This window comes from Odontesthes bonariensis, chromosome 21 (assembly GCF_027942865.1).
Source record: "Odontesthes bonariensis isolate fOdoBon6 chromosome 21, fOdoBon6.hap1, whole genome shotgun sequence".
NCBI lineage: Eukaryota > Metazoa > Chordata > Actinopteri > Atheriniformes > Atherinopsidae > Odontesthes > Odontesthes bonariensis.
The window spans coordinates 30258644-30281080 of NC_134526.1; the positions used below are offsets into that span (position 1 = coordinate 30258644).

At 40.8% G+C, this 22437-nt stretch overlaps 1 protein-coding gene across 3 annotated transcripts; it reads right to left on the reverse strand.

Annotated features, from left to right (window-relative positions):
* Positions 1 to 1993: 1993 nt before the first annotated feature.
* Positions 1994 to 21177, reverse strand: slc16a6b (solute carrier family 16 member 6b). 3 transcript variants are annotated; one of them, XM_075454039.1, is made up of 6 exons: positions 20836 to 21177; positions 15882 to 16129; positions 7670 to 7813; positions 5351 to 5479; positions 3558 to 4442; positions 1994 to 3461 (listed from the first exon to the last, which is right to left on the reverse strand). In XM_075454039.1, the coding sequence occupies exons 2-6, from the start codon at positions 16111 to 16113 to the stop codon at positions 3187 to 3189; spliced, it is 1665 nt and encodes a 554-aa protein (XP_075310154.1). In that variant the 5' UTR covers positions 16114 to 16129; positions 20836 to 21177; the 3' UTR covers positions 1994 to 3186. The 3 variants fall into 3 exon arrangements, with proteins under 3 accessions (XP_075310154.1, XP_075310156.1, XP_075310155.1); XM_075454041.1 differs by lacking the exons at positions 15882 to 16129; positions 20836 to 21177 and having other exon boundaries at positions 5351 to 5629; positions 7670 to 7759; XM_075454040.1 differs by lacking the exons at positions 15882 to 16129; positions 20836 to 21177 and having other exon boundaries at positions 5351 to 5632; positions 7670 to 7759.
* Between the last annotated feature and the right edge of the window lie 1260 nt (positions 21178 to 22437).

The window sequence follows — 22437 nt, forward strand, 5'->3', positions numbered from 1 at the left end:
GGGTCAGATATTGCAGAACTTTAACATCAATTATCACAGTTATGCAGACAATACACAACTTTATGTGTCTCTGTCACCGGACGACTGCAGCCCAGCAGACGTACTGTGTCAGTGTCTGGAGGAAGTAAACACCTGGATGAGAGAGAATTTTCTACAATTTAATGAAGACAAAACTGAGATCATTCTGTTTGGGAGCAAAGAGAAGAGGGTCAGCGTTGGTAAATATCTTGAGACTCGGGCCCTTACAATCACTGAGCAAGTTGGTAACCTCGGAGTGCTGATAGACTCAGATCTGACTTTCAGCAGCCACATCAAAGCTGTCACCAAGGCAGCTTTTTACCATCTCAGAAACATCAACAGAATTAAAGGTTTCCTCTCCCACTGTTGCTTGTTTTTAATTCATTTTAATTATTTTATTTGTTTCTCTTTATATTTTTTTATGTATTTTTAATGCTTCTTCCACTCCCTGCTGCAATGCTTTTATTTTATGTAAAGCACTTTGAATTGTTTTGTACATGAAATGTGCTATACAAATAAATGTTACTTTGACTTTGATGAAGTTATTCTGAAGAAGTTCTTCAAATAAAACAAAAAATACAAACAATTTTTTTCCACACATCTGTTCCATGTCCGTATCCATTTTGTGTAATGGAATTTAAGGTCTAGTATAATTGATTTCATTGCACACAACACTCTAATTTCTTCTATTTCTCAAGTACAGTCTTTCATTTCCACTTCTGACTTAAAAAAAATGAATTGAACTGAACTTTAAACTAGTTCATGAGAAGCATGAACATTGCCCAGCTGTCATTGTGCGAGGGATGGTGCACGCTGTACAGGTCGCCAGTCCATCACAGGGCCACACAGAGACAAACGAGCACACTCACCCTCACTCCTAGGCTCACCATTTAACCTAACATGCATGTTTTTAAGCGGTGGAAGGAAGCCGGAGGACCCGGAGAGAACCCACGCATACACGGGGAGAACATGCAAACGCCACACAGAAAGGCCCCAGCTGTGATTCGAACCAGGAACCCTCTTGCTATGAGGCAGCGGTGCTAACTACTTTCATGAGAGTGAGACATTTTACTATTTCAGGAAAATTAACAGCTCATCTTGAATTTGATGGCAGCAGTTTAAAATTAAAAAAAAAAAAAACTGGAACGGGGCAACAAAAACCCTGGGAGACATAGTGGTATTTAAAAAAGAAACAGGTGGAGTAACATGTCACAAATGACTAGGTTAACTGGCGAGGGGTCGGTAATATTGATAATGTCTCTAGATGTGTAATTACAAATGTTTAAAGATTCCATCATCTGCAGTACATAATATTGTTAAAAGATTGAGAGAATCTGGAGACATCTCTCTGGAGTAAAAATCCACAATGAATCAGTCCCACTGCATTAGAAATAGACACGATTCCGCCGATGAAATCACTGTATGGGCTTAGGAACACTTCAGGAAATCATTGTCTGTGGACAAGTTTCTCTGTGCCATCCACTAATGCAGGTTAAAGGTCTGTTGTATCATCAGGAAACACTGGGCCAAAGCTGACACACACTGCACTATTACAACAAGGCATCATGGAACACACTGACTTCTGACATTTGATCTGTTTTATGTATTCTGTTGTGACTACAATATGGGATTAGGAGAGTTGCAAAGCATTATAAAAAACATATTTTTTTAAACTTACAGTTCACACCACGTCCCAACCTTTTAAGGAACTGAGAAAAAGATTTTTTTAGTCGGCTCCTCCGGCAACTTCCAATTGAGATATTTCGATTTAGAAATAAAATATTAAAACCTGGGATTTTTGTGTGGCACAAAACCACCGACTGTTAATTTGTCCGAAAATTACTGCCCCCCTAAATAAATAACTATTTACTATCAATCCTATATCAGCAGAAAGAGCAGAGGGGTCAGTAATACAACTGGGAAATCATTTGAAAATAAGGATGTAGACAGATAAACAGAAAGTCCAGAATAGCCATCACTTTGGATATTTTATTTAGAAAATACTTGATGAAAGTGACACATAGAAATTATTCAAAGTGTTAAAAATACCATCAAATAATAGTTATGGAACATTTGAATGATGTCAATATGGAAAGGTTTCTGAAGTAAACTTCAAGTCAAGTAGGTGCAGAGACAATCTGAGGCTGCAGGAGGGATTCTGGGAGGAGCTGCTTCAGGGAAAGGAGTCTCCGTCCCCTCAAACATACAAAAGTCTTTCACACTTTTACATACAAACAGGCTCTGCAATGTGAATCCTACACCAACATGATCACACCGAGCAGCTAGATGTACAGATCACGCTGCAGCCCCCAAATCCAAATGATTAACTGCAGTATTGCTATTGTTAGTCATGTCAGAAATGAACTATCAATTACAAGAAGGTGCGTAATAACGACAGTCAGGAGACGGGACTATGCACAGCAGGACTACATTTCCTTTTCCTGTCTTAGCAGCAGAATATCGCTGTTTATGCATCAGATGCATGCAGGGGGATTGTCTCCCACGCCATCAAACTTTGAAGCAACGTGGCACGCTTTTATGATGACGTGACAACTTCCCTTGGAATTGAACTTGGGTCCAAAAACACAATGTGCATTTGTTCAGCAGGAGCAGACATGGCAGGGCTTTAATAAAGCAGTCAGGACGCCTGGCGAATATGAGCAGGGAGCAAAAGGAGAGGACGATAATGGGACCGTTTGAACACTGCTTCTTTCCTGAGGTGAAAGTATCCAAGCTCAAAGTGAACACCAAAGCAGCAGTGGCCTTAGTAAAGCACAACTCCTGTGTTCTGATCCATTTGTTTAACTTGTGTCATGGTATCAGTGGCCATTCAGTGAAGCATGTGTTTAAATGCTTTTAAATCTCTAAAACCCGTCAGTTTTAGAGCTGAAAAACTGAAATAGACATTGTAAAAGCTCTTACATAAGAAAGGATTTACCCAAAAGTGCTGGAACAGAAAAGTGGACCGTATTGCACAACCATGTAGTCCACACGTTTGGGTCTTTGGTCCAAGAGAAGAGAGTGTTTCCTCCCCATAAAGCAGTTTATTTCAGCTTGTGTGAAAGTGAGCTTTTGGATTCAGCAGCAGCTGACACTACACACCTCTGAATTCTGCTCTGGTAACGTTCTTGTCCTTTCTTGTTAGGTGATGTCATGCTGTGTTTGAGCTCAAATAACAAAGGTGTTCCCCTGGTCCTCGGCCTTTCTCACAGGACAGTCCTCCAGGGCGAAGTCCACTTCCAGGAACTCCACCTGCTCATTGTCCACAGTTATCGTCTCCTCCTTGTTGGGGTTCTTGCTCTGCTCTTTGTTCCTGGTCTGCCGCTGACACATTCCAGATTTAGCTGGGCCCACCAGCGCCAGGCAGATGGCACTGAGCCCCATGCCTGCAGCACATGAGTAGAAAGCAGCACCGTAGTTCTGTGTGACATCCACCAACATGCCTGCAGAGAGAGATGAAGAGTTAATATGTTCTACAGACAATTCTGTAAATCATCCAACTGGGTAGCGGTGAAATAAAAAAGTAAGAGATTTTGTACCCCCAAGTGGTGGTCCAGCTAGTCCAGCAAAGCTCTGGATGAAGACATAAACTCCGACACATGACGGCATCTTCTGGATGCCCACCACGTCCTCCTCAGCCAGCAGTGGGATGTGTGTGGAGCCCACGGTGCCCAAGAAGAAGCCGTAGAGCGAGCAGCAAACCACCAAGCCCCAGAACTCCCAGACAACAGTGAAGGCTACCAGAACCAGGCACAGCAGAACCACACACCACAGCAGCACGATGGTCTTTCTGCAGCTGACTTTGTTCAACACCACGCCGATGGAAAAGCGGCCGAAGATATCCGCCACGGCCATCACAGAGAGCATGCAGGAGGCCATGCCGGGCTCCACGCCTCGGCTCTTGCTCAGCTCGATGATGTACAGCTGCGGTGCAAAGAAGCCCAGCGTGGCAAAGAGGCCAAAAAGGGAGTACCAGATAAATGCACCGTCTTTAAGCATCGAGAAGTCCAGAAGTTTAGGGTTGCCGGGCTCTGCCAGGTCCACTTCATTCTTCTGCTCGACCGGAGGCGTGCGCAGCGGTTTCTCCTTTTCCTCCTGCACCTCCCACTCCATTACAGCCTTCATTTCTACTCCTTGCATCCTCAGGTCTTCATTTGAGGTAGAAAGAGAGGTGACACCTGAGTCTTCAGAGCCACGGGAAACTCCTGAACTGCTGGAGGTTCCGGTTTGTTCATTCTCCAGCTTATAAACACTCTGCATGTGCTTCAGACAGAGAGATTCTGAGTCGTCATCATCCTTCACGGGCTCCGGCTCGATAATGATTGGACGCAGAAGAAGCCCACAGCCAATTACAGATGCCTGGAGGATGCCGAGAACAACCAGACAGTAGCGCCAGCCAATGTCTTCCTTCAGTCTGGTGAAGGCTGTGGAGAGATTTTGGGGACAGCAGAGGTTGTTCTTACTGTCATTGTTCTTTTCTTTTACAAATTGTGACAGTTCAACAGTTTGAAAGTTTTTCAAGCTTTCAACAAAAAAAATGGCTCCCTTTTTGTATTCAATAATAAACCTGTTTAGAAATGAAGGCAGTGATAGATGGCACAAGAGTTAACTGGGTCTTAAAACATAATCATGACGTAAAAGTAATGACAGGTTAATGCAGGGGTGGCCAACCTGTCAGAGACTAAGAGCCGCATTTTTTACTGTGTTACCACAAAGAGCCACATTATTTTTGAAAAATGACCGAATTCTCTCCGTTCCATCCGTCTGTTCTCGACTCGCTCTCGTCTCGGTCACGTGATGCATCAACGCTGATATTAAAGCCAGGAACCGAGCAAAATGAGTCAAAAACAGACGTGTTTGGAAAGCTTCTTCCTAGTGAGGAGACGGAAGAAGAGGCTGTGACCACTAAGAAAAAGAAAGCTGCATTTTGAAGGCATGTTTAAGCGTTACCATAGCGACCAGAGAGCGTTAGGAGGCAGAGAGGATGTTACGTCAGGAGGACGCTGCTAATAAAGTTACATACAAGTACACAGTGGATTCAAGTTTATTATTATATTTACTAAATACCACAGAGTCTGTGTTAGTTGTATTATTTTATTTTGTAGTATTTATCCGCCACACCTGAAAGGCCGGTCTGTGAAAACATTGTCTGACATTAAACCGGTCCATGGAGCAAAAAAGGCTGGAGACCGCTGCCGTACTGAGCTCAAACGAAGCGGAAAAAAAATTCAATAAAATTTTGATATGAACGTAAGAGCCGCATGAAACCAGACAAAGAGCCGCGGGTTGGCCACCCCTGGGTTAATGGGTCGATCTGTGATGCTACACTCACCTGGAGCAAAGGCAAATATAGCAAAGGATTCCCCAGAAGAAGCGATGGAGGTTACAAGGGCCCGGCGTCTGGAGAAGTACTGGGCGAGGATGGTGACTGTCGGGAGGAAGGAGAAGCAGTAGCCAAGCCCTGTAAAGAGAGAGGAAGAGAGAAAGGGGACATGACAGCCACTTTCCCGCATGGAAGGAACACTGCATGGCTAGGGGGGTTGGGTCAAAGAGGTCACTCCTTTGTCAAAGGTGGCAGGCTGCTTGAGATGATACAGCTTTGCTACAGCTGCTGCTGAAAGACAAAATGTATGTAAAGACAAAAAAAAAGAGAGACAGGGAGAGAGAGAAGGGTTGTCAAGTTAGCTGGGCGCCGCTTCACAGGCAGAAATGGTTATCATGGTGGGAGAGCTAGCAGTGCTTTCTGTTCAAGGAAAAAACAAGTTAATGTGCCGACACATAATCTATTCTCATCCTCCACCTTATCAATGTTGCACATTTCAGACTGAATTATTCTATTAATTCTATTTATTCCTCTTCAGCTATTTCAAGTTCCATATCCTGTGATCTGAAAAGGATTTCTTGGTGCTGCTCCAGTTTTCTCCTGCTCTGTTCTGTCAGTCCTTCTTTGAAAGCTAAGATATGCAAGTAGATGTCACAGTGAGGCTCATCACCCCACAAAGGATTGGGACAGAGTTTGTTCTGGACACTGCTGGGAGTCCCTTTAGTTCAGATATAGCAGGGTGCCACACAAGACACGCATCTGCAGTAGCAAAGCCACTCTGTAAATGGCCAATAAATGATGGATGGATAGATGGATTCAAGGTAAACACAAGAAACTTGTGTTAAAGGAAAAAATAAAATAAAAAAATGGACCAGACTCAGTGAATAATTCCCTATACTCCCTATATAGATCAGTGAGCAGTGCTGACCAACATGTCATTGGGGTCATCAGGTGGGAACCTCCTTTCATCAGTGTTTCGTCTAGTTGGGCCCACAACACCTCCAGGAGGCTAGACAATGACCACTGGCGTCCCAGAGTCACCCCCCTAATGCCAGCCAACACTGGTCCTCACACCACAACAACCATCTTTTTTCTTTTTTTTTTACAGCCACAGGCTACCCCAGCCTCTCACCAACTGCACACCAGTCACAGCAAGGTGGGGATGCAAACCCTGTTTCCGGTAGGGTGAGAAATAGAAGAGGTAAAGATTAGTAGGAATGGGATTTAAACCCTGGTTCGGGTAGGGGGTAGAAATAGAAGAGGTAAAGATTAGTCGGAATGGGATTCAAACACTGGTTCGGGTAGGGGGTAATGAAAATATAAAGGGTGCCAGAGGTGGAGGCAGGACAAGACACACTAGCAGATTCAGCAGACAAACTCACCTAAACAGCCCTACAATCACTAAAAATGCCAGCAAAAACAAGGCCATACAAGCCAACTCACCCAAAATGGCCGCCTGGTTTCAAAAGGATCACATGGGCCACATCCTCCACTTAAATATCCTGAATTTCTTCTTTGCTTTTTCCAAAAGTCTGTTTACCCTAAGTGCTCCCCCTGCTGGGCCCCCAGCTGCTATTGCTTCTTCTAATCCAAATCCACTGACTGGACTTTACTGCCTCATCTGACACTCTCTTCACTATTTTCCTCACACTCTGTCCACTTACACCCAGCTCCCTCAACAATGAGACAACAGACTTTGCAACAAATCCTCTACTTCCTACTTCCACTGGACATATCCTAACTTTCCATCCTTGTTGCTCTGCTTCTGCCCCCAACTCCACATACCTAAGCTTTTTCCTTTCATATGCTTCTGCTACTAATTCCTCCCAAGGAACAGTCAGCTCTATGAAATAGACTCTCATTCTACTCCTAGACCACAAGACTATATCAGGCCTTAGGTTTGTAGAGGCTATTTCCTGGGGAACAACAAGCTTATTTCCTAAATCTACCTGCATCTCCCAATCACAAGCATCCTCTAAGCTGCCCTTTCCTCCTTATCGTCTTATTAACCTTCTCCCCCTCTTGAACAAACTGAATTGCCACTCTCTTCACCTTAGACCCTCTTAAGTTTACCTGTCTTCGTTTATCTTCAATACCTGCAGCTAAGCTTTTTAATACTTGGTCATGTCGCCATGTATACCGGCCTTGTGACAGACTAACCTTACAACCTGACAAAATATGCCTTAGAGTTGCAGTACCTGAACATAACGAGCATAACGTATCTCCGTTTACCCAGAATTTTAGGTTCTGGGGAGTTGGCAATACATCATAGATAGATGATAGATGGATAGATGGATAGATAGATGTGGTGATTCGAGTTTCTATTACCTGAGACAATTCCAACGGTGACGTACATCTCGATTATGGAATGGGTGAAGGCGGAGGATATGGTTCCCAGGCTAATGAGGAAGCCCCCCATCATGACCACGGGGCGATAGCCAAACCGGTTGCTCAGCATTGTTGCCAGGGGGGCTGAGTTTGGGGAAGAAAGACAAAACAGTCATTTAATTCAAATAATTTCAAACTGGTTCTTGCATAACAGAAGTGAGCAGGATCAATGCTTTAAGTATGTTCAAAATGTTTCTGAACCCTGACAATATTTTGCTTTCTAACACTCAGCAGAGGTTGCCACAAACAAAGTGTTGTTACTATGGTTACAAGCACAGTTCAGTCAAACCATGGTTACACCTCAACGTGGCAGTTTAATGAACCACGGCCCTTGAGCAGTATACAGTACATGCAAGAGAGTTGTAACCCAAACATGTCTAGGACTGTGTAAAAAAACATTCAAGACAGTATGTCATGTCTAACTTTCTTTGTGGGACATCACTCCACATGTAGGTATAACCTAATTTAGTGCACTGTCATGGTGTGAGGTTCAAGAAGACACAAATACAGGACACAGGAGGAAGCCCAATGACGGACAAAAAGTCAACTAATAAGCGCCAAATAGGAGAAACTAAATGTATATGAAAATGGAACGTAAAGGAATGAAGAACACACAAGCATACAATGTTCTGGCAGTGAAAAAATGGATATATGCCGAGGGAAACTAAAGACAAATGCAAGGCAGATGTGTGGCCGTCAGTGAACTTGGACCAGATGAACAACGAGGACAGGAGTAAAACTAAACTGAATCTACAAGGGGACATGTTCTTTAAAGTTAAACAGGAATTAAGGAGCCTCTGGTACAAAAATGAACCGATGACAAGAAGAGCAATAGGAACTAAGGAACCAAATGAAAAGGTCAAAACCTTTTTTTCACATGATCCTGAAACATTTTGTTAGAGCAGAGTGACAAACTGAAAATCTTTTAAGAGTTTATATGTAGTCTCAGTGAGCTGACTTTTTACCCCAACTTAGCTGTCTGACGAAAGGAGCTGAACAATATGTGAAAAAGAGCAAAAAACATTCAACTTTGGAGCTTATGAGCATTCAAATCTGTAACAGCATTATCTGGGTGTGTTGGCCTGCTTTTGAGAAACTCGATTTCCTACAATTTGCCTTGAACTGACATGTTTACATCTTATCTTACATGCATTTTAAAAATCTGTTTTTGTCACACTAACTTAACAATCTATTTTTTCTTTTGTCATGTCTTTAGTGTTATCAGGCTGGAGAGACAGTGGCATTCCTCTAATTTAGAAGAGTCTCAGTTAGTCTGGAAAGATAGTTTAATAACGTATAAGAAAGCCCTTCGTAAAGCTAGAACTGCTTATTATTCATCATTGATAGAAGAGAATAAGAATAATCCCAGGTTTCTTTTCAGCACTGTAGCCAGTCTGACTAAGAGTCCGAGCTCTGCTGAGCCAGGTATTCCTTTAACTCTCAGCAGTGATGATTTCATGAGCTTCTTTATTAATAAAATTGTTTCTATCAGAGAGAAGATTGATGGAGTCCTTCCCACTATTATCAGTGATGTATCATCAAGTACAGCAGCTTTAGAAGTATCTTTAGAACCTGATTTGTATTTAGACGGCTTCTGCCCAGTTGATCTCTCTGAACTAACAACAGCAATAGTCTCTTCTAAACCATCAACTTGTGTTTTAGACCCAATCCCAACCAGACTGTTCAAGGAGGTTTTCCCATTAATTGACACTTCCATATTGGATTTGATCAATCTGTCTTTGTTGACAGGATATGTACCTCAGACTTTTAAGGTTGCTGTAATTAAATCTTTACTTAAAAAACCTACTCTTGATTCAGAAGTGTTGGCTCATTATAGACCTATATCCAATCTCCCTTTTATGTCTAAAGTTCTTGAAAAAATAGTTGCAGCTCAGCTTTGTGATCATTTACACAGAAATAATCTGTTTGAAGAGTTTCAGTCAGGATTCAGAGTGCATCATAGCACAGAAACTGCACTGCTGAAAGTTACCAATGATCTCCTCTTAGCCTCTCATAGCGGACTTGTGTCTGTGCTTGTCCTGTTGGATCTCAGTGCTGCATTTGATACGGTCGATCACAGTATCTTATTACACAGACTTGAACATGTTATTGGGATTAAAGGAACTGCATTAGGCTGGTTTAAGTCATATTTATCTGATAGATTTCAGTTTGTTCTTGTAAATGAAGAATCTTCCTCACACACCAGAGTAAGTCATGGAGTTCCCCAGGGTTCTGTGCTTGGACCGATTCTTTTCACTTTATACATGCTTCCATTAGGTAACATTATTAGACAGCATGGCATAAATTTCCATTGCTATGCTGATGATACTCAGCTGTACTTATCTATAAAACCAGATGAACCCAATAGGTTGGTCAGACTACAAGCATGTCTTAAAGACATAAAGACCTGGATGACTCAGAACTGTCGGCTTCTGAATTCAGACAAAACTGAAGTCGTTATCTTTGGACCTGAGCGTTTCAGGGAGAAATTGTCTAGCTATATAGTTACTCTAGATGGTATTTCCTTGGCTTCTAGTTCTACAGTGAGGAACCTTGGAGTTATTTTTGACCAGAACTTATCATTTGACTCGCATATAAAACAGGTTTCTAGGACTGCCTTCTTTCACCTACGTAATATTGTTAAAATCAGGAACATCTTGTCTCAGAGTGATGCAGAAAAACTAATTCATGCATTTGTTACTTCAAGATTGGACTACTGTAATTCTTTATTATTGGGCTGTCCCACATATTCTCTGAAAAGCCTCCAGTTGATCCAAAATGCTGCAGCCAGAGTTTTGATGAGAACTAACAGGAGAGATCATATTTCTCCAGTTTTAGCTTCTCTTCATTGGCTCCCTGTTAAATTCAGAATAGAATTTAAGATTCTTCTCCTTACATATAAAGCTCTTAATGACCGAGCTCCATCATATCTTAAAGATCTCATTGTAAGATATTTTCCTAACAGAGCACTTCGTTCCCAAACTGCAGGTTTACTTGAGGTTCCCAGAGTTTCTTAAAGTAGAATGGGAGGCAGAGCCTTCAGTTATCAGGCCCCTCTATTGTGGAATAAGCTGCCAGTAAATGTCCGGGAAGCAGACACCCTTTCCACTTTTAAGACCAGGCTTAAAACTTTCCTTTTTTATAAAGCTTATAGTTAGGTCTGTTGAATCTGATAGTGTATCTGCTAGTGTGTCTTGTTCTGCCTCCACCTCTGGCACCCTCTATCCTTTCATTACCCCCTACCCGAACCAGGGTTTGAATCCCATTCCCGCTTATCTTACCTCTTTTATTTCTCCCCCTACCCGAACCAGGGTTTGCATCCCCACCCCGCTGTGACTGGTGTGCAGTTGGTGAGAGGCTGAGGTAGCTTGTGGCTGTAAAAAGATGGTTGTTGTGGTGTGAGGAGCAGATCTATATAGGGAGTATAGGGAATTACTCACTGAGTCTGGTCCTTTATTTTATTATTTATTTTTTCGTTAGCACAAGTTTCTTGTGTTTACCTTGAATAGGGATGGCTCAGGTAATCCTGAAATATCCCATAGTTAAGCTGCTATAGGCCTAGACTGCTGGGGGGCCTCATCTGTCACACCTTTCCTCACTTTCTCTTTTTATGTATATGTGATATTATTGTGGTCATTAACTCGTGTTTCCCTGTTCCAACAGATATCCTTTGAATGGTGTTACAGTGCCGCCGCCGCTGCGCTTGAGATGACATTTGTTGTATTTGGCGCTATATAAATAAAAATGAATTGAATTGAATAGTGTTTACTAAGAAATTTTACACATGATTAAATGAAAACAGTATGCACCAAATAAAAGGTCCTGAGATGAATACCTGACTGTTACTAAATGTTTGCATCCTGCAACTGGTAGATATTACTAATTACATAAATAGTGAACTCTGATTCCAAAGAAGATTCTATTCCACAAAACAAACCATATCACACAGATGATAAGACCTCCTTAAATCATTTTGGAGAAAGCTAAACTTAGTTTCATTTGTTAATGTGTTTGCAAATGGTTGAAAGCTTCCCATACATTTATCTGTCCTTTGTAAGGCTGGGCATCATTTGGAGTTTTTAAATCATATAAATATCATTTTATACGAGGTATAGGATTAGGACAAGAGCTTACACTCAAAGGTTCGAGCAGGGCAAATCTCTTCCACGACTTACATCAGCATCATAAAATGCAGTATGCAGAGTGACAAGTGTGACAAGTAGCGCATGTGGCTTTGACTTAGAACTGTCTTTTTGTTATTTCATTTAAATGAAATATTAAGATATTGAGGTATATATCATATATCACCATTTAGAAACCAAACATTTCAAAAATCCTTCTCAACAGTCATATAAAGAACTTAATGGACTCTGGGCTAAATATAATGTTCTATCTGTAAGGCAACTAAAAGCCTGCTGAAACTGAAGCAGTCCTATTATGAGCAAGGGGAAAAGGCTAGTAAGCTTTTAGCTTGGCGGATTAAACAATCTGAAACTGAAAGAACAATTAATGCAATCCAGTTGGATGATGGTGTGGAGTCTAGTGACCCAAAGGAAATTAATAATGCATTTTTAGGTTTCTATCAGAACTTGTACAGCACAGATCATTCAAACTCAATTTTACATAAACAAAAAAAATTCTTGGACTCCTTAAACATCAATCCTCTTGAAAATAATTTACTAGCTGATTTAGACCTGGACATAACCACTGTGGAGCTGTCCGCAGCCATTGGTGCAATGAAAGGGGGAAAGGCACCAGGCCCGGATGGGATTCCCATCGAAATTTATAAAACATTTCGGGACGCATTAATACCGCCTTTGCTTGAAATGTATGAAGAATCTCTAAATAGTGAGTCCCTCCCCTCCTCTCTAAATATGGCAATAAACCAGGGAAAGCATCCACTTTGTGTGGATCATATAGACCAATCTCACTCCTCAATAACGATCTAAAAGTTTTGTGTAAGGTTTTTGCTAGAAGGTTAGATTCACTTTTGCCACAAATGGTGAACCCTGACCAGAACGGCTTTGTGATGGGACGACAAGGCTTTCACAACATACGACGGGTTTTGAATATTGTTTTTAAAAAAAGTGGATGTGTGGACACTGCTATATTGTCATTGGATGCCGAGAAGGCTTTTGACATGGTGGAGTGGCACTACTTGTTTGAAGTCCTTCAGAGATATGGCATAAAGGGGAAATTTCTTAACTGGATTAGGCTTCTTTACTCTAACCCTCAGGCTGAAGTTCTAACAAATGGTCTGCCTTCCGCTCCCTTCAAGCTTTGTAGGGGCACAAGACAAGGTTGCCCCCTGTCTCCATTATTGTTTACCCTAGCAATTGAGCCACTTGCCATGGCAATTAGGAATAGTGTTAATATCAAAGGCATAACTATAGGAGATATGGAACATCGTATAGCCCTGTATGCGGACGATGTAATTTTGTTCTGCTCCAATCTGAATCAGACTCTGCCTGCTTTGCTTGACCTAACAAGTTACTTTGGTAGCTTTGCAGGTTACAAAATCAATTACTCCAAGTCGGAAATACTGTTTTTGAATGAAAGGGAGAGACTGAACCCTCCAGTCTACTCTCCCTTCATGAATTCCCTAAATGGTTTCCCTTACCTGGGTGTGAAGATAGCCCCTACCATTGACAAAATTGTACCTAACAACTACAATTCCTTAACAGAAAAGGTTACTCAACTTATAGATAGATGGACAAATTTACCCATCTCTATGATTGGGCGAATAAATGTCTTAAAAATGTCTATCCAACCTAAATATTTATACTTGTTTCAATCTATCCCTCTTGCTCCCTCACCTTCACTCTTTAATCTACTTAAAAAGCTCTTTTCAAACTTTATATGGAACAACAAGCGCCCCAGGCTCAGACTTTCCCTATTATACTTACCATATGATAGAGGTGGTCTAAAAGTACCTAATCTAGAATGGTATTACTGGGCAGCTCAGATTAGAGCAGCAATGTTTTATTTTGAGAGGAATCTTCCTCCTGCCTGGGTTTCAATAGAATCACATTTAGTTAACATTCCTTTAAACCTGTATCTATACTCTGCAAGCAAACAAAAACTAATCAAACATACTAGTAATCCCTTTCTCAAAAATTCTCTAACGGTTTGGCACAATGTTCTTGCACATCTGAGAGAAATCAGTAAACTATATCAGTTTTCTCCAATTTTTGGTAACGATGACTTCCTACCTGGTAGAGCGGACTCAGGGTTCAAAATCTGGGCTTCTAAAGGTATAGCCAAAATAGCTGACCTCTACAATGATAACTTGGTTCTTATGTCATTTGAGGAGCTTAAGTCAAAATATGGGATTCCTGCAAAACACTTTTTTAAATATCTGCAACTACGGAGCTTCATCCTCTCCAAACAGAACAATAGCATGACACCTCCTCCCTTAACTTCTCTGGAAGACTACACTTTGACTTTCTTACACGAAATGGGGCCAGATTTCATTGTTATATAAGCTGTTTGTAAGTAAGTCTAAAGAGTCATCTGAACGCTTACTAAAAGCGTGGAGAACAGACTTGGATTTAACAGAGGGCTTAACAGAGGAGGAATGGTCAGATGCATGTCTCATTGCTCAGACCCAATCCATCAATACAAATTCAAAACTACTGCAGTATAAATGGCTAACTAGACTATATATAACTCCAGCTAAACTGCACCGCTTTAATCCCAGCATACCTGACCCTTGCCCCAAATGTAAGGACCAAAAAGGTACTTTATTCCATTGTATCTGGGAATGTCCACCGGTACTATCATTTTGGAAAAGAGTCTTAGACCTGGCTAGCCAAATCATTGGTAAGGAGGTTCCTCTTAAAGGCGGGGTAGGGGATCTTTTTCTGGAACATTTTTTTACATATTGCTTGAAATACTCTTCACACCCTCATTGCAACCAATTAATTAAAAGTTTTGACACAAATATGAAAAGTTTTAGTGGCCTCTAGAACGTACAATCTAGGAAAAACAGTATCCAATCATTGTGAACGGACCGTTCACAATGATTGGATACTGATGCCGTCTATCAAACTGCAATCTGCTCCTCCCTTCCCCTCCTTCCCCCTGTGCGCGTACCCTGCTCCGTGAACGAAGCTTGGCAGGAAGCTAAACAAGAGCCAGCTTGGCTAGCACCTAGCATTATTAAACGTATAGTTAGCATATACTAAATACTAAATACGGCAACGATCGATGCTTGCTGTCAGAACAGCACTCGTGCACCTTCGTGCTCGTTCATGTACTCTAGAGGCGTGCCTTCGGGGGGAAAGTGAAGAAAAGGGTTGGGACTTTTTACCTGTGTATTTTCAAAATGCAGCTTCGCTGGACTCAAAATCCAAGATCTCCTACCCTACCTTTAAGCCAAAATTATGCATATTAAATCTCTACCCAGAGGACTTCATCACCACCCAAAAAGTAAAATCTTTGCTGAACATTTGTTTCTTGGAAGCCAAACAATGTATTGCCTGCTCTTGGAAGTCAGACACGCCTTGTACTACAGCACAATGGTTGAGGGGATTGACCTTTTATGTTGCTTTAGAAAAGATAAGCTACTCAACAAAGAACAAACTTGACAAGTTTTGGAAAATGTGGAATATTTTCTATAATTTTCTTGAGAATAATAATATGGATGTAGATGGTTGGATGGATGACAAATAGGACTTAGTTGTCTTTATTCGATTTATTTATTTAATCTCTGGTCTTTTTAGTTTTGTTTTTTGGCTTGTTTTTTTTTTGTTTTTTTTATATTATAATGTAATCTTTATTTATGATTGTAGCGTGGATTTGTGTGAGTACAAACCATATGCTTGCTTTATTTATGCTTTATTACAAGTCCCCTTTCTCTATTTTGTTTTGTTTTATTATATATTTTTATGTACCTTACTGTGCCATTGTGCTGTTTTGTATTGATCTCTGTTTGTTTATAAAATGAACAAAATTCTTAATAAATAAATGTTTAAAAAAAATTTTAAAAAAATATATCACCATTTAACTAAAAATATTGAGATATGATTCGTGGTCTATTCCGCCCAGCCATCTTACATTTGCAATAATCAATAATACAACATTTACAGTCATTAGAAAAGATGTATCATAAGTGGATAAGAGAGGTGAGACAAATGATTCAGTGACTAACCAGTGAAGGCAAAGATGAAGACAGAGATGGAAATGACCCACGAAACACGGCTGTTGCTCTCATCAAACTCTTCCATGAGGTCCTGGAGGAAGACGCCCAGGGTTTTGAGGACTCCGTAGGTGTTGACCTCGACCAGGAAAAAGGCCAAAGCCACAGCCCAGCCCCAGCCACCTTCAGGCACCTCTGTATAAACGTTTGGGCCCAAACAACGTGGGACTTCGGGCATCCTCATGGCTACAATAGGCCACCTGTACCAAGAAACAGATGAGACATCAGTTTTACAGCGAATTTTGAAGTCAAAGCCACAGCTGTGGATTCTGGGCGAGTTGAAAGGCAGTGAAAACGGCTCCGGTGCTGCTTAAAATACAGCTGAGTCAGCGACACTTCCATCTTTATTCTTAATACAATTGATTTTTTTTTCTGTCATGAAAGGTTCAAGTCTTTTTGATCATTTATAGTATGAAGGATAACTTAAGTTTATGATAGTGCTTCTTATTGTCATACACAATAAAACTATTTGCTGTTTTATCCTTTTTTTATTTAAAATACTTGACATGACAATATAAGCCAATGTATTACTGGGAGCTTTCAGTTTATTAAGTAATCATTCTCAATAAATATCATCAGCCTATTAGAGAACTCTTCGGAGAAGTGTATCTTTGTCAAACTTTCTTCTTCGTGACTTTCAGAATGGCTGACTTAGATCCAAGCAAGGAAACATACACAAATCAGCCTTTATGACCACTGACAGTCAAAGTGAGCAACGCTTCTCATCTTCATCCAATCCAACGTTCTGCTCAGAAAACCTGCATCCTGGGACTCACATGGATATCACTTTGACACCTACCCAAACATTTCTGAACACCAATCACTCCCACAGCCATAACGTATGGCAACATCACTCCCCTAACGAACAACTTTTCACAGATGGACAGCACTGAGCTTTGGCAAAACAGCTTAGGAAGGTCTAAAATGCATTTAAGCCTTTAGTGACCTGCTCTACCATTTTGGTCATTTTTTTCAGTGTCTTTACTGTATCTTATCAACAAAATTAAGTAAACCTACCTAAACTATCTCTACCACTCAGTTCAGCCATGTAATGCTAAAAGAAATCCTACATAATGCCCTCACTTTTTCAAATCATGATCCTTTTACCGTGAAGTACAATCCAACCATTTGTGAAAAAAAACACTGATTCTCATTACTATTGCCCAAAGGAATTTTTAAAAAAAATCAAGAGAAATATTTTTGCTTTGCTTCTCTCGGTGCAGACATTAAAGGGTTAAAAAAGCCTGATCTCTAAACTCTGGAGATACCAATCTGATGGGATCTGATAGCATCATTGGGAGGAAGACCCTCACCAAAGCACACTCCATATCAGGCAGGTGGTCATAATGATATGGCTGATTGGTGTATGTCATCTTTAATACTTAAGTGCCAGTGATAACACAGACGGTTCCCACTTAGACTTTTTATCCACAAAGATAACACGAGCAGAATGTGAGGCATGGCTGGACTTCAGCAACAAGGGTTCAGCTGAACAGTTCCAGAGAAAGCCAATAAAGACCAAAGCTCAGAGAGAGTTTAGGCCGAAGCTCCATTCCACGGACCTTAGAAAATGGAAGTTGAAACTCTTTTGCTCTTTTCTATTTGTTTTAATATCAACATCAAATCTCATCATTCGTTACATAGTTTGCTAACAGAAGAAGAAAAAAAAGCTTGAAATGATCAACCACACTGGTTTTAATATTTTAGATTCTGACATGGAAATCTGACATTCTTGATATTTTTTGCCAGTCGGATTTTAAAAACTCCAATTTCCCATTTGCCTTAGAATGCACCATCAGAAAAGTAACAGCTGTTGCAAACACAAACATGAGATAATGCCCAATGTATGCAAGGATTCTTAATGCTAACTGATAAAAACTTAGAACAACTTAGAACAAAACACGGAGAGTCAAGAGTTCATGGAAACTTTGTGCCAGTTCAACACGTGACTCATGACAAGAAGCTAAAAGACTGAAGGAATTTGTGTCAGCTAGTTAGAAAGAAGTATTATATGTCTACCTTTTATAAAATACATACATATATGTATATACACACACACATATATATATATATATAAAAATATGTATTTTATATAAATACATATATTTATATAAAATGTTCCAGCTTGCGACAAAACTGGCTGATACAGGTAGGCTATATTGTTCCAAGTCTTGAATATCTGGACAAATAATCTCTGTCGTGTTTTCCCTTGATTTTCATTTCTTCCATTTTGGAAGAAGTACGAGTTAAATAAAAAAAAAATTGCACCATCATAGAACGAAAAGGTCACGTTCCTCCAAAAAGCACTAAGATGAAAAAATCTTAAGGTTACACCGAACAAAGACAATTTCCCTGTGATATCTAAGATATCTTACACACAAACACAAAGGAGCCAAAAAACACTTTTGTCACACGCATCTGTGTGTACATACATGTGACACATAAAAATACTTTAAACTTTATACTCTGACTAATCTAATTCAAACTTCTACATCTCTATTTTATTGCAATTTGCTGATTTTACTGCAACAGTAAAGACATTTTTAGATCTAAAAGAGAAACTGTGTTTCAGAGCATTTGTTGTTAATGAGCAAGAGTCCCAGTTTATCTCCCTTAGTTATAATTGGCAATTCCTCATTCCTCCCCGTTTCCAACTATGCAAATATCTACCACCAACTGGATAAAAAACATGACCCTTAATCTTAAAATTATCCAACGAAAAAACCTGATGTGTGATGTTTCCACAGCTGAAGGCTTTGGCATTAATATAAACATAGATGATCAGGGGCATATCAAGGCCTGTAGAGGTCGATAATGTGTTCAGGCCTTAAAATAATAAGTTCAAGGTTAGACTATTGCAATGCACTTTATGTCGGCGTCTCCCAGTCTTCTCTCAGTCGCCTTCAGCTGGTGCAGAACGCTGCTGCCCGTCTTTTAACCAACACCAACAGACGTGTGCACATCACTCCTGTTCTTAACTCCCTCCATTGACTTCCTGTCCTTTATAGAATTGATTTTAAACTTTTAATGTTTGTTTTTAAAGCTCTTAACGGCCTCGCCCCATCATATTTATCTGAGCTTTTAACAGTCCGCAATCCTGGTAGAGCTCTGAGGTCAACAGATCAGTTTCTGCTGGAAGTGCCCAGGTCAGAATACAAACCCTGGGGTGAGCGAGCCTTTTCCCAAAGCTCCCCCCAGGCTCTGGAATAAGCCCCCCGTCCAGCTGCATCTTATTTCTGACCTGGGCCTCTTCAAATCTAGGCTAAAAACCTACTTATTTAGGATTGCTTTTAATACCTAGTAGTATGATGACACTTTTATCTTATTCGATTTTGTTGTATTTTATTGCTTTCACTGTTCTTTTATTGTTTTTATTTGTTTTTACTTATTCCTTCACTTATTTATTACCTACTGTAAAGCACTTTGGTACACCGTAATGATTGTTTGTAAAGGGCTGTATAAATAAAATTTTACATTTACATTTAAAATGTACATAACAGACGGAGCGCCATCAGCTCTAAAACGTTCAGGCCAATGTGGAAGTGCCCTAAACTGCAATACAACTGAGGGCTGCTAGGCATGGACCCCAATAGAGATCTTTTTTAATTTATTTATTTACTATACAATGGTTATGTAACCTTCTTCTAATCATTCTATGCTTTGGACAAACAACTCAGCACTTTCCCTGCCTTCAATCTTTCAGGTGGCTTTCTGCAGAGATATGATGCAACACCAGAGAGGGCAGCAGCAGTCTTGGGTGGAAATAATAAATGATCGTTTTGGAAGTTTAAGTTCAGCGAAGAAAGTTAGGCACGAAATAGGCAATTTGTTCAATTAGGGTTGCAAACGTGACATGAGTTCAAAAGAATAGTCATTCACAGTCCTACACATTGTCCACTGCACTACCTGGAGCGCTGTAGTGCCCCACTTCCTCCACCCTTGTGGAGGCAATGTGCTGTTCTACAGTCTGATGGCCCTGGGAAGCAGAGGCGAGGCTAGGGTATTTTTAGTCGTGCCAAGGCACCACCGTGAGATAGCTCGGCACCAACTGGCTCAGCACATTTTTTAAATATTATATTATGCAAAAACACATTTTTTTTTGCTCAAGGATGCATTATTTTAGTGACCATTTTATGTATTTTCTAGCATTTGTTTTTGTTTTAACTCTTTACTCCCAAAATAAATGTTGAGTTATCTTCAATATTTGTCTCAGGCTCTCTGTTATCCCTGTCAAGCCACAGTCTTTTGAAATGAAGAGTTCAAAATTGAATGTTGTAGGGGAAAACACTACTCAAAGCAAAACTAATACGGCTCCAAAATTGATAAAAGTACCAGTTCGCCTCAATTAGTGAGAAATAATGTGCTTCTGTGAGCACTGGGGGCTGGGCACCCCTAAAGACCAGATCCTAAAATCGCCCCTGCTGGGAAGAAAGGATTTTCTGAGTTTTCTGATTTTCTGCTGCTAAACGAGCTCCTCTGTGTTCCTCTGTGAAGTGTATGTCTGGCTTACAGTCATTTCTGCACTCCAGACTTGACATGTAGACTATGTGTTCGGGTTACCCGCACTGCGGTGGAGGAGAGATGATGTCAACGTACCGCATCACGGGCGTTCGTTACCGGCTACAGCCGACCGCTCAGCTATCACTTCCTGCTGCTGTTAGTGTGTTCGTCGTAGATGTAAATAAAGAAAATCACCTACGACATGACGACTCGTTAACGGACATGTCAAAAGCACGATAACACTGAACTGAAATTCTCAGTAGCTAGACATAATAAACACCCATTTTTAACCTCCATGACTGACATTTCTAACAGAACCGAGCAACGGCAGCTGATGCTGCTGCTTCGGTTTGAATGGAGGCTCGACAGCGTTCTTCATCTGGAGTTACCAAGTCGGCTTTCTTACCAGCAGAGATGACAAAGGATGGAGGGGCTGCCTTTGGATGTCACGGACGTCTGTTCTTGTTTTATCTCGTCTTTTTTTTTTTTTTTGGTGTGTGTATCTTTAAGTTGGCTATAATATATATTAAGTAACTTCTTAGACAGCGCAGTAATTAAATACTTTTTCGTTTTTTTTAGAGAGGTTTCTATTTAAAAAAAACCTTTTTGAATGAGAAAAAATAGCAAGTGCTTTTCTTGCTAAAGAAAAACAACGCAGTTAGTAAAATAAACTGGCTACTTCCTTGGTCTAATGCAGCATCTTTTGGCTTCCGTGAATTGCCTGCTTTGGTAGCTATTTACCGGCTTGAGCCGGTATTTAAAGGCGGGCACGCGAGTTTCTGGTCTCATGAATGCGCATGGCTACGACACGCTGAAACCGTGTGCACGCGGAAGCATTATCAATGTGACACTGCCCAATGCCACTATTTGCTGCGTTTACAATGAAAAGTTATATGTAGGCTACATGTTTATACTGGTTAAAGACAATAGTTTAGCATTCTTTCATTGTGAATTATGGAAGCTGACATGGGGATCACACGCTTTTCGAGTTGTTATATTTTCAACCAGGGACGTTGCTAGGCATTCAGCAGTACAGGGGCACAGGCCCCCAGCCAGAACACCACCACCAACACTGCCTTACTGTATACCAGACATCCCAAGTTCCAAAAACTCGTTTCAGGGAGATGCTTATCGAACTGAGCATGCACAGACGCACCCAATGCCTGCGAATACAACCTCTTCACTTCACTCTTTGGTAGACCTATGCAGCATTGGCTAAAGTAGGTTACGTGGTTGAAATAGGGATAAATCGTGCCTATGTTATTCTTCCTTGGTACATATAAGTCTTAGCGTAGTCTGAAGGATGTATATTGGAATTTTTACAGGGGCACGTGCTCCGGGAAAAAGTACCTGGTGACGTGCCTGTTTTCAACACGTCAACTATAAACAATTTTTATTTATCAAGGTGCAGAATGTAATGTGGTATAGTTTTGGCAAGTAATAGTACAGCAAAATGCACAGCTTACATTTCAAGTTTTTTTAATGTCGTTTGCGTTCATAGGGGTATAGGGATATTAACCTATACGTTTCTGCAAACTATGGCTTTTTGACTGCCTAGCGTTAGCAATATTTAACAAGTAGCTTAAGAGGTTTTTCTATTCTAGCGTCCAGTCCTGGTCCTGTTGGACCTCAGCGCTGCGTTTGATACTGTAGATCACAGAATCCTGTTGCACAGGCTGGAAAACTGGGTTGGACTTTCTGGAGCGGTCCTTAACTGGTTCAGGTCCTACTTAGAAGGCCGGAGTTATTTTGTTCAATTGGCAGCTATGAATCTGAGCGAGTGGCCATGACTTGTGGAGTCCCCCAGGGGTCAATTCTTGGACCTCTTCTGTTTAACTTGTATATGCTCCCTTTGGGTCAGATATTGCAGAACTTTAACATCAATTATCACAGTTATGCAGACGATACACAACTTTATGTGTCTCTGTCACCGGACGACTGCAGCCCAGCAGACGTACTGTGTCAGTGTCTGGAGGAAGTAAACACCTGGATGAGAGAGAATTTTCTA

Bases quoted from the DNA above. Each gene is read 5' to 3' on its own strand.
- slc16a6b (XM_075454039.1), bottom strand. From the start codon at position 16,113: ATGAGGATGCCCGAAGTCCCACGTTGTTTGGGCCCAAACGTTTATACA. The intron at 4,443-5,350 runs GTGAGTGTAGCA...ATCTCTCCACAG, and splicing joins TATATTTGCCTTTGCTCCAG to CCTTCACCAGACTGAAGGAA. The intron at 3,462-3,557 runs GTACAAAATCTC...CTCTCTCTGCAG, and splicing joins AGCTGGACCACCACTTGGGG to GCATGTTGGTGGATGTCACA.